Below are 12,145 nucleotides of genomic sequence, written 5' to 3'. Positions count from 1 at the left end.
AAAAACACGTAATTTCATTAAAAATGTTTTGAAAATGAACACTCCAAAACACATTTTAAAAATTTGTTTGATAATGATTTTAAAAAATATTTTTAAAATGTGTAATACTTTAAAAATAAAAAATTAAAAATATTAAAAATATTATAAACGTTTTCTAAAGTCATTATCAAATTAATTATAAAAACACTTTATAAAATAACTACCAAATCCATTCTAAAAACACTTTTTAAAATAGCATCACGAAAGTGGATTTTGTCACTTGGATTAACATAAGAATGAAACAATTAAAAAGGAATTTATATTATATTATTAAATAACATTTTATTCCATTATTTCCACCTCATTTTTCTATCTCCGTAAATTCCCACTATTATCGATGACGTCACAAGATTCCATGTAGCCCGCCGGGTTTGCGATGGCCCCACCGCATCATATTCGGGCCGTTTGAGCTTACCCGATCAGAAACTGGCGGGAAATTTTGGCGGTAAGATAACTTAACGCGTGTCGGTCTAAGGATTGGCGCATGTGTGATGCGTGCTGGCTATGAACCAGAATACCAAAAGCATTACTTAAAAAAATATTCACACAAATTTATCAACAGAATTTTAAAAAATAACAATAAATTTCACTAAAAAGAGTTCAATAATTTTTCACTTTTTTTCTAATAAAAATTTTTTAAAAATAAATTAGAGTTCTTTTATCAACTCAAACGATATAAAATTTAATATAAAAATAAAATATGTTTCAAAATTTTCAAAAATTAAAATTAAGAAAACCTAAGTTAAGAGGATGAAATAAAAGGAAAAATAAGTATGAATATTAAATAGATTTTATAAAATACTTTATTTATTTTTCTAAATTTTATTAAAATCTTAATTTTCAATTTTTTAGGGGACAAAAATTTTATTTTGCTTTTCTAATTATATATGCTTGCTAAAAAATATTTGTAAATTTATGAATTAACATTTTTTTTTATGGATTTGTAATTGAATGATTCATTAATATATTATTTTTTAATTTATAAAATTATTAAATACTATTTTTTTTTTACTTTTTAAGAATTAATTAAACTTATTAATTTTAGTGGGTATTTATTCGAGTTATTTTGAAATTCTTATTCAAAAAATTTATTGAAATTGTTAATTGTTAGTTTATTTTTATTTTATTATATAGTAATTGGTTAAATTTTGTGGATTTATTATTAAAATAGAATTTTAAAAATTATCTTAAAATAGGTGAAAAATTTAGGTCCGATTAGTCATATTTTCTAAATTTTATTTTTAAAAATTAAATTTTATTCTTTAACTTAAAAACAAGCCTAAAAAAAAAAATGTCAAATCGAATCCACTATTTTTAAATTACAGGATAAAACAGACTCTTCTATCTATTTGGATACATTAGATGTATTTTCTTTTTAAAATTAGATTTATAAAAATAAAATATTTGAAACAAAAAATGCATATTAAAATTTATTTTTAGATGTTTTAAAATGGAAGACAATAAATTTTTTTTTGATACTTTAAATTCTATAAAACCGTTATATATTAATGTAAATGTCCGAGAATTCTTGTATATTCTATAAAATTTATTATTAATTTTCTATTTTAAAAATAAAAAATTATTAAAAGGACATGAAATAAATAATTCTAAAATCTCTTAATTCCTAATTATTAAAGTAAAAAAAAAAAAAAACCATTAAAATATTCGTTTGAGGGCCCGATTGTTGAGCTGGTGTTTGGCCCAACTATAAAAGCCCATTTTTCCCTCTCTTTTCCCAAAGGCATCATCGTCCCGAAACCCTTTCTTTCGCATCGACCTAGCCAAACCCCCATTCAGACCCTAGATCCGTTCGTATTCACCATTGGTTCTTCGCCTCAGCACCCATCTTTGCTGCTTCTTTCTTCTTCTTTGGACGCGATGGTTAAGTCTGGTTTGCGTTGAGAGCGCCTTCACCGTTGGATTGTTGTAAAATTTGGTCCAGTAGGTGGCTGCAAAAAAGTAATGGACGGCGTCAAGCCAGTTGCTTCGGCTGAGCAAGGAGGTGCTGTTGAAGCTCGATTTACAGAGTTCTGCAAGGTTTTCACGGTTTCTTTCTTTCTTGCTTTTTTTTTTTCTGGATTTTGAAGGAATTTTTGTTTCCGTTTTTTCACTTTTTGTTTCTCTTTAATTACTTGATTTTTGCTTCAATGCGAGTTGTTTACGGAAATTGTCTGATGTTTTTTTTGGAGTGGACTGACTGAGAATCGAGATCTATTCACAGAATGGGTTACAATTGGATGAGAGCACTTTCGCACAAGCTATGAAGCTGTTTGAGGAAAGCAATCACCTACTGTCTACTACAAGCCTGTCTGCAATTGGGAATGGGGTAGTGTGTCTCCTGCTTTGTAGTAGATTGATGTGTTTTTTTTCTTCTTCTGTTTTGTAATCTTTGTAAATGGGGTTGTGTATTAGGGCTAACTAAATTGCTTCTCTTCTTATCAGCCAGAAGATTCTGAACGGTATTGGTTTGCATTCATTTTGTATTCCGTCAAGAGATTGAGTGAAGGGACTGCAGAAAATGTTCAGCAAGGGAATGATGAAAATGGGTTTAATTTGTGCCAGATTTTGAGGGTTTCAAAGCTCAAGTATGTTGCTTTTGAGCATGGTTATTTTTATATTTTAATGAGCTGCTGCTATAGCTTCTCTGCTAATGTTCTATGTGGTTTGCAGCATTGTCGATTTCTTCAAAGAGCTTCCACAGTTCATCGTCAAGGTTGGTCCAATTCTTGGAAATCTATATGGCCCCGATTGGGAGAAAAGGCTTGAGGTACTCCTGCGTTAGAGGGTTTTTTTTCCTGTTTTAAGATGGTTATGTCAATGTTTGAGTAAATTGGTTTAGCCTTCACTGATGGTTCTTTTATTTCTTCCTTTTTCTCTCATTAGGCAAAGGAGTTGCAGGCCAATTTTGTGCACTTGAGTATTCTAAGCAAGTTAGTACCCTTGCTGTTTCATGTCCAAGTTTTTTTTTTTTTCACCTTTTAAGTGTCTGATCCACATCCATTTCAATTTTTTGATTTGTTCATTATTTGATAGGAGTAGAGGTTTGGTACATAACACATCTTATTATTGTTGAGTATTATTCACTGAATAAGGGACATTTCCTTGTTTAGTTTTAGTCATGGGAGCCATGCCTCTTGGTCTGTATTGAATTTTTTGTATGATATTTTGATGCCAAAAGAGGCAAGACAGAAGCCATGGTGTTGTAGCAGTCAAGGAAGAGAGAGAAAGACACAGAGCTGATTGTATGAAGGAAAAACCTTTCTAGGACAAGGGGGGCGGGGCTGTGCGTCTGTGAGTTGAAAAAAGAAATTTTATGCGATTAAGGAAACCTATCCAAAGGATTTTGAATATAGAAGATTTTTCATTTGACAATATGTATTGGGATGTGGATATGTTTCTCAAACCATGGAGAGAGCATGGATTGATATGTTTTCTGGTGGATTTTGATTAAACTATAGTTGGATGAGCAGTGGGCATACTCAATCACTCACTGTTGAGAACTTGCCACACTAGGTGTAAAAGTAATATGGTATTTCCCTACAGCCTTGCTTAGTTTTTGGATTCTTCAGATATTCTAGATCTTATGCCTTTTTCTGAGCTCCCATATCCAGGATTTGGGGTTGGATGGATTGAACACCTGGAGCCTGGGCAGACACACACGGTCAAACAATCGTAACATAGATATTAGGTGCTCAAATGAAATTACAGAGGCACCCTTGATTAATATTTATAAAGTAACTAAATGTTCTAGTGGACTGGAGGCATATTTTGCTCTCCATCATTTTATTCTAGGAGTGGACTCAAGATCACAATTAGAAAAGTTTATGTTTGCCTGGTTTGGGACCTGAATTGCTAGCGAACAGGTTAGATTTTAACCTTGACCCAGCTAAATTCTTAGGGGTCAAGTCATCTAAGTATGTTATCCCAACTGCTTGGTGTGGGTCATTGTTTTCCATAATTATGTGAATGATACAGTTTATTACTTTATTGCATGAATGCAATATCACATGAAGAGGAAGAGAATGCTGATAATGTAATGGACACTTTAGTCAAAGGAAAACAACCATCCATGCTAGTGATTGGTTATGGAAATATCAGATTCTAATGCTTCATGAAAACAATATGAGCAGTGTGGAAATCATAGTGCAATTTATGTTAACTTGACAAGAAGGAAAAAGGAAAATTTACATAACATTCTATTACTGAATATCCATTATTTTGTTCAGTGATTTTCTATAGATCAGACATCTGCTTCGGTTTGTGCATTAGAAGATTTATTTTGGCGGCACGCTATTTCATTATAATATGAACTTAAGTTTTTATTTTTTTTTTGCACTAAATTTGTATTGCACTTATTTACACTGCATTACCATTTGCATTAATAGTACACTTGTTTTTCTGGTCATATGTGAAAGAGGTACATGGAATAACATCAAATCTTATTTTATTTAATGGCACAAGGTACTATAAGCGTGCATACCTGGAATTCTTCTCCACAAGTGGTTCCAACCTTGATAAGCAGTCGTCTGTTATCAGTGCTTCAGGCTATGTGTCAGACTATCATCGGTTTGGATGGTTACTGTTTTTGGCGTTACGTGTTCACGCATTTAGTCGATTTAAGGACCTAGTGACTTGCACAAATGGCTTGGTTTCTATATTGGTTGGTTACATTCCTGTACCGGCAATTGCTTTATTATTTTATACTTGCATTGTTCTATAGTAATCAAGATGTATAATATTCTTCTTTTTTCCTAAAAGGATAGATATCGTTAACTTAATTGTAGAAGGTATAAACTAAATGGATGCCAAAGAATTTAAATTATTCTCTTGATAATTCCAGTGTAGATACTGCTGTAGTGGTTATAACTTTTGTCATCTATTCTTTTTGAAGTCGTACTAAAAAAAGAATTAATTATTTTCCTGGCTTATTAAAAAAAATTTCTTATTTTCCTAATGCATTACAAAATCTGACAGGCCATCCTGATACTTCACGTGCCTATTTCCTTCAGAAGTTTCACTATCAACAACTATCCACGTTTTGGTAATTGTCTTGTAACTTGATGGATGTAGTTATATCTGTTTCTTTTTCATCCTTTTCTTTTTTGGTTGTGGATGGGGAAAGAAGTTTTGTTGTATTTCTAACATTTTAATGGGTGCTGATACCTTTAGTATGTTGTTCAGTTAAGAAAGGCAATAAAGGTATGGATCTGCTTGCATCCCTTTGTGACATTTATGAGACATCAGAAGATGAAGTAAGAAAAACAATGGAGCAGACCAACAAAGTAATAGTCGATATCTTGAAGAAGAAACCTTGTTTGGCATCAGAGTGTAAATCTGAAAACTTAGCGAGTATTGACCCAGGTTAATCTAGATACTTTTTCCATTATAATTGTTGATTAAGCTTTTGAGAACTCACGCTTAATTATGAAATCCCCTTCAATGCAGATGGCTTGGTTTATTTTGAAGATCTAATGGACGAATCATCTTTATCATCCAGTATAAATATTCTAGAGAAGGATTATGATGCTGCAATTCGTAATAAGGGTGAACTGGATGAGAGGGTATTCATTAATGGGGAGGATAGCTTACTTGGCTCAGGGAGTTTGTCTGGCGGTGCCATGAGTATAAGTGGTGCCAAGGTATGTTTGCCATAAAGATTTGCATTCCTCAAAATGCCTAAATAATTGCACTGTTTAACGTTCTGAGGCTCTTTCCAACTTTTGTAGAGGAAAATTGATTCACTGGCCTCCCCAGCAAAGACAATTACAAGTCCGCTGTCTCCCAACCGCTCGCCTGGCATTCTTGGTGGTGCTAACTCAAAGATGGCACCGACACCTGTGACCACAGCTATGACTACTGCAAAGTGGCTCCGGACGGTTATTTCTCCGCTTCCATCAAAGCCCTCTGCCGAACTGGAGCGATTCCTAACATCATGTGACAAGGATGTTACTAGTGATGTGATCCGCAGGGCTAACGTAATATTGGAGGCCATTTTTCCAAGTATTGCTTTTGGAGAGCGTTGTGTCACTGGAAGTGCGAGTCTGATGGACAGCATATGGGCACAACAAAGAAGAATGGAAGCAATGAAGTTATACTATAGGGTGTTGGAAGCAATGTGTACCGCTGAAGCTCAAGTTTTGCATGCAAATAATTTAACCTCCTTATTAACCAATGAGAGGTTCCATAGGTGTATGCTTGCTTGTTCTGCAGAGCTGGTTTTGGCTACCCATAAGACAGTTACAATGTTGTTCCCTGCAGTATTGGAGAGAACTGGCATCACAGCTTTTGATCTTAGCAAGGTGATAGAAAGTTTCATTAGACATGAGGAGTCTCTTCCAAGGGAATTGAGGCGTCATCTTAATTCCTTGGAAGAGCGACTTTTGGAAAGCATGGTATGGGAGAAGGGCTCCTCTATGTATAATTCTTTGATAGTTGCGAGGGCAGCCCTTTCGGCAGAAGTAAACCGGCTTGGATTATTAGCAGAACCTATGCCATCTTTGGATGCTATTTCCATGCATATTAATGCTTCCTGTGGTGGCTTGCCTCCTGTGCCTTCTTTGCAGAAGCGTGAGAGTTCACCAGGTACTGCTTTATTTTAGATGAGATTCTGGGTTAAGTCACTGAAAGCTGTACGCATTGTTAAGTGGAATGTTTTATTCCTACTTGTGGAAATTTTGTTTCTGTCCTCGATAAATCTTTGTGCTAAATTTGTTACAAAGCTGATGTAATTACAGAATGTTGTATTTCTTTTCTATTAACTCATGCTATTTTTATGTTAATTATTTTTCAGGTCAGAATGGAGATATTCGGTCCCCAAAGAGAGTGTGCCCTGATTATCGAAGTGTGTTGGTGGAACGGAATTCTTTTACGTCCCCAGTAAAGGATCGCTTCCTGGCATTAAATAATCTCAAGTCCAAGTTACCGCCTCCCCCCTTGCAATCTGCATTTGCAAGGTACTGTTTGGGTACACTATAAGGTTTTAAAAATTGCAAATCCAATCCATGTTACTGCTTCATATTTTCATCTAATTTGGAGTTCTTCTTGGATATTCATCTGCAGTCCAACACGGCCAAATCCAGGACGCGAAGGGGAAACATGTGCAGAAACTGGCATCAATATATTCTTTAGCAAGGTATTACTGGTCAATACAGTATTTTAATGTCGACTTTCTCTATTTCATCATGACTAGAATCTACTAGATTTTGCCTGGTAGATGTGTTGTGCTTTCCTTTTTCTTGTTGTTGGTTGGGAATTGGGAATATCCCTTTGCCCAGTGACATGTTTTATATATTGATGGCAAGTTCACTACCTACTACCATGGCCTCACTTTTTGATTTAATCTTTTTAGGATAAAAATCTGTTGCAATGCTTTTTCCCCCTGGATTGTGTTATTTGTGCCATTTCCATGCTTAATTACTGTGAACTTCTTGTGCTACCTAGATAATAAAGTTAGCTGCTGTCAGAATTAATGGTATGGTTGAGAGGCTACAACTGTCTCAACAGATGCGAGAGAATGTGTACTGTCTTTTCCAACAAATCCTTAATCGGCGAACGAGTCTCTTCTTTAACCGGCATATTGATCAGATCATCCTCTGTTGTTTCTATGGGCTTGCAAAGGTTTGCTGTTAGAAACTTGTGAGAGTTATTGGTTGTTCAACCATTTTCTTTTAATCCTTCTTTGCCCATGTTTTTGCCTGCAGATCTCTCAAATGAACCTGACCTTCAGGGAAATAATTCACAACTACAGGAAGCAGCCACAATGCAAGCCACAAATTTTCCGTAGTGTGTTTGTTGATTGGTCATCAGCACGCCGCAATGGAGTATGTTGCTTAATCTCTATTCTCTTAGTGTTAGCTTCTGTTCTATGGGAAATCTAAGCCTTTCAACTGATTTTGAACAGAAAACAGGGAAGGAACATGTTGATATTATCACATTTTACAATGAAATTTTTATTCCGGCTGTAAAGCCGCTGTTAATGGAGATTGGGCCTGGTGGTGGAACAACTACAAAAACTAACAGGGTTCCTGAAGTTAACAATAACAATGATGGTATGCTCTCTTTGTGATTTATATCTTGCCGAAAATTGCATGGTCTTTCTTCTTTCTTCCCTTCTTTTTCTTATTTTTTAAATTCATCTCTGTATAAGTAACCTTCCTGCAAGGTGCTGCTTAATATTTTTTTATATTTCCTGGCCTATCAGCTCAATGTCCTGAATCACCAAAGATTTCTCCTTTTCCAAGTCTTCCTGACATGTCTCCGAAGAAAGTATCCGCTGCACACAATGTCTATGTCTCCCCATTGCGGTCATCTAAGGTATAGTTTGTTCATTTTTTTACTCACTTGGAGCCAATTTTAATATTTGAAATGAGCATGTGGATACGTGATAATTGTGCTACTAATTTTGCCATCTGTAATATGAAATGATCCTACTTATATTTATCTAAAGTATACTTTTGATATTCATGATTGAATCCTAGCAATTTAGGGTTGATTATAAGAATCCTAGCAATTTAGCTTCAAATCATTATTGCTGTTAATGTTATATATTTGCTTTTATTAACATTCAAATTCCTTGTAACACTGTTGGTTATTGAAGATTGGGAACTTACAAACACCTTGCTCTTGCTCTCAATGTATGAACCAAAAAATGAAAATCATCTGATGTTGAAATCTCTTTTTACGTGATTGGTTCCATTAATAAAAATCATCTGATGTCTACAGATGGATGCTTTAATCTCACATAGTTCTAAAAGTTACTATGCTTGTGTTGGAGAGAGTACTCATGCTTATCAGAGCCCTTCAAAAGACCTAACTGCCATTAATAACCGATTGAATAGGTATGCGTATTTCCTTGTATTATTAACCTCTGAAATATGAAGGAACTCTCTTATTTGTGCTAAATTACTCACTTGTTTGTTATGTTTGCCTCTCACAGTACCCGGAAGCTCAGAGGCGCACTCAACTTCGACGATGTCGAGGGTTTAGTTAGCGACTCCTTGGTGGCCAAAAGCCTGTACCTTCAAAATGGGAGCTGTGCATCCTCATCAGGTGCACCGTTGAAATTAGAGCAACCTGACACGTAGTTCCATAGCTGTGCTTATCTTTGAATGTAAATCCTAGTTTTCTTAATTTGTCCTTCATTTTAATCTATACACACGTGGTAAGAGGGGTAAATTGTATGAGCGGTGAGTTATTGTAGAATGGCCGCCACTAACCCCCCTCTGTTATGATGATGTATGATCGAAGAAAATTGGGTTAGTCCTAATTAACTAACTAAATAAAATTTCTTTTTTCTTGTGATTTTAGTGTGAAATGGTCTCTCTTCAATACATACCATTTCCTGCATTAAGGCAAAGCATAGGGGAATCAGAAGAAACATTGTATTTGAGAAAGTAAACCCACTAGTCCCAGGAACAAGGACCAGCGTATGAACACCAAGCACTAAATCATTCACAACAAGAGAGTGAAATAAACTCTCAAAGCTCGTTTAAGAGTTGCTAAAACTGGTAGCAATGGGGATGACCACTATAAGAATTAGTATCAGCAGAAGTATAACACCCAAACACATGCACTTCCTGCTGCTCCTCTGGTAGTCTTTGGCAGTCTTGAGATTCTTCGTTCCATCCTTGACGTACTGGGCTGCATTCATCACATGGTGCTCAATGTCATCCATCTGCTCCCCCTGCGCCTCCACCATTATTGCCATGTCCAGAAACACCTGGTGCAGCTCCAACAAGCTCTTCTCTATCTCCTTAGCCGCGTCATGCCTGTCCTGTATCTCCACCACTGTCTCCAACACCTTCCCTCTTCCATGCTCCTGTATCGCCCTCCCCAAAAACTCCTCACCCCCTTCCCCATTCGATATAATCTTCTCTATCACCTCCTCATCAGGGTACTCCCCTGTCACTGTAAAATACCGCCTCCCCACCGTCTCCTTGTACTCCGTCATCATCCTCTGCCTCAGCCCCTGAAAGTCCATCATCAGCTCCTTGAGCTTCTTCCTCAGCCCATTCGTGACCGCAGCCCTAGTCCTGTACACCGGAGTACCCTCTTTGTAACCTGAGAGCCTCATATTAGCAGCATTGGCGCGGTCCATCTCCTCGAGCTGAGACTTGATGGCTCTGGCCTTCTTCTGCACCCCAATGATATCGGCATTGATTCGGTTCCGCAGTGATTTCAGAGCCTCAGGCTTGTGCAGGGACTTGCTCTCTTCATTGGCCTCATGCAGCCTCCCCAAAATCTCTCTAATCAAACCCATCTCCTGCTTCACCTTCTCGGCCTCCTCCAAGAACAAACCCAGGTTCCTGTCCATCTGGGTTCCGGACATCTGCAGATCATATTCAGGACCCGCTTCCAAGTCCTTCATGGCTTCCTTCTTCAGATCCACATAGCTGATGAACGATTTTGTCATCAGATCATTCATCTTCAAAGAATTGAATGAATTGAGAAGCCCGAAGCAAGATTCTCCGTAAATTGAGGAAGAAGATGAAGAAGAGGAAGATGGTCTTGACACAAGATTCAAAATCAAAGCTTAATCTTAGTGCAGAGCCTCCACAGATACTTAAAGAAGGAACACGTTCCGAACGTTTAAAAATTAGCCGTTGCTAATCCCAACGGCTATATTTTCACTGGATCCAGCTAGTCAACGTTAAATTACAGGCCCAACCCAACCCAGCCCATCCCGGATCAGCCCAAATAGTCTCTTTTCAAATCTGGGCCTGGTAGGGCACTGTTGAATGACCCAAACTCGTTTGCAAGATAAAGGCCGTGACTATCTTCACCGGCTCACCGGCGCCGTCGCCGGCACCGTCGATTCTGATTTCGTTTGCTGTTCTCACAATTTTCCTTTCGTTGAAGATGAATCTGATCAAAGTCTGTATTGCGTTGTTATGATGATTATATTATTTGGATAGTTTTAGCCATTAAGTAGGAATCGCTGTATAAATTAACAATTATGCGATTAGGGATTTGATTTTTTTTTTTTTTTTTACTTTCTCTGTATCTGTTTGAAAGCATATCAGGAAGATCATTTTGATTAATAATGTAGTTTTGGTGGATAGTCTAGTTGGAGTTAGCTTTAATGGACATTTTGAGGTGTCTTCTTTTTCATTTTTTATTGCTTTCATGGTGGATCCGAGGCGTTTGGCTTCTGTAAAAAAATACAGGAAGAAAAGTTGTTCAGGAAATAAACAAATGTGACACAACAAGAAACCACCCTCGCCAAAAAAAAAAAAAAAAAAAAACCCCTAGGCAACACCATCCCTTAGGCTGCTTAACGGTCAAAGCCTCCCCTCTTAGCTAGGATGCTGATTTTCTGGTCATTTTCAGGAAAGATTATGCTAGCTTCCTAATAAATTTCAGTGAATCCATTCACATAAATAGATGCCTGGGGAGAAAATTCAATCTCTGAGTGTTGAAGTGTTGTTTTGAAAAGTCTGATGAACCATGTATTTGTCTCGTTAGGAAGATACTTAATGGTTCTTTTGATCCTAAGGAAGTTCTGAAATGGGGTATTGGGGGGCGGGTGGGGGTTTTAATTTGGTTTTAGATGTTGGAAAGGAAATGGGGGTGAGTTGGTTTCTATGGACAGGCATTGGTTATTGGGTTCTCTGGTATTAGGATTGGCTGAAGTCTTCTTTCCTTTGATGTTCGAAGAGCCCCTATCTCATCATCCTCTCTTCCCAACTGTTTTTCATTGCCCTCCTTTTGATATATGCAACTCACTTCTATTGCTATTCCCGGTCGATACTTAGTTGCTTGTGAATGCAACCCAACCCTCATCTGCCAAATCCAATTCATCTTTATCTTCTAGCTCTAGAACCTTGTTGCTTCAAAGGATTTTTGGGAAAATCAATTTTTTGGACAATGGATTCCCAAAACTGCATGGGTTATTTTCATTCGTCTCCATGTCTAAATCTGTTTTCTAAATAATAGTGAAAATGGGGTAGGAGGAGTTCTTCAATTTCTGCAGACTTTCTTTTTTCATCTTTTTCAAGTTAAAATTGGCTTGCTTGATGTGAATTTGACTTTTTATTAGCCTCCAACGACGTCAAAATTTTGCAAAAAAAAGTGCATTTTTGTGTTTTTCGTGACTTCAGTTTTGAAG

At 36.6% G+C, this 12,145-nt stretch overlaps 2 protein-coding genes across 5 annotated transcripts; one reads left to right on the top strand and one right to left on the bottom strand.

The window, feature by feature from the left end:
- The first annotated feature begins 1,739 nt into the window (after positions 1–1,739).
- Positions 1,740–9,339, top strand: RBR (retinoblastoma-related protein-like). 4 transcript variants are annotated; one of them, XM_019219531.2, is made up of 18 exons: positions 1,740–2,076; positions 2,261–2,365; positions 2,482–2,624; positions 2,710–2,806; positions 2,923–2,969; positions 4,501–4,699; positions 5,014–5,080; positions 5,209–5,400; positions 5,485–5,678; positions 5,766–6,621; positions 6,830–6,992; positions 7,099–7,171; positions 7,480–7,656; positions 7,740–7,859; positions 7,940–8,087; positions 8,240–8,352; positions 8,761–8,876; positions 8,975–9,339. In XM_019219531.2, the coding sequence occupies exons 1-18, from the start codon at positions 2,002–2,004 to the stop codon at positions 9,120–9,122; spliced, it is 3,033 nt and encodes a 1,010-aa protein (XP_019075076.1). In that variant the 5' UTR covers positions 1,740–2,001; the 3' UTR covers positions 9,123–9,339. The 4 variants fall into 4 exon arrangements, with proteins under 4 accessions (XP_019075076.1, XP_010648447.1, XP_019075075.1 ...); XM_010650145.3 differs by having other exon boundaries at positions 1,771–2,085; positions 5,221–5,400; XM_019219530.2 differs by having other exon boundaries at positions 1,771–2,085.
- Positions 9,340–9,397: 58 nt separating this feature from the next.
- Positions 9,398–10,581, bottom strand: LOC100254385 (syntaxin-related protein KNOLLE). The gene has a single exon (XM_002283062.3). It carries the CDS (start codon positions 10,460–10,462, stop codon positions 9,527–9,529), a length of 936 nt encoding a protein of 311 aa, XP_002283098.1. The 5' UTR covers positions 10,463–10,581; the 3' UTR covers positions 9,398–9,526.
- Positions 10,582–12,145: the final 1,564 nt, after the last annotated feature.

The sequence above is a fragment of the Vitis vinifera genome, chromosome 4, assembly GCF_030704535.1.
Source record: "Vitis vinifera cultivar Pinot Noir 40024 chromosome 4, ASM3070453v1".
NCBI lineage: Eukaryota > Viridiplantae > Streptophyta > Magnoliopsida > Vitales > Vitaceae > Vitis > Vitis vinifera.
The sequence above is the reverse complement of the archived record's forward strand: the minus strand, read 5'-3'. Positions and strand labels throughout refer to the sequence as shown.

Bases quoted from the DNA above. Each gene is read 5' to 3' on its own strand.
- RBR (XM_019219530.2), top strand. From the start codon at position 2,002: ATGGACGGCGTCAAGCCAGTTGCTTCGGCTGAGCAAGGAGGTGCTGTT. The intron at 5,401-5,484 runs GTTAATCTAGAT...CCTTCAATGCAG, and splicing joins CTTAGCGAGTATTGACCCAG to ATGGCTTGGTTTATTTTGAA. The intron at 6,622-6,829 runs GTACTGCTTTAT...ATTATTTTTCAG, and splicing joins GAAGCGTGAGAGTTCACCAG to GTCAGAATGGAGATATTCGG.
- LOC100254385 (XM_002283062.3), bottom strand. From the start codon at position 10,462: ATGAATGATCTGATGACAAAATCGTTCATCAGCTATGTGGATCTGAAG.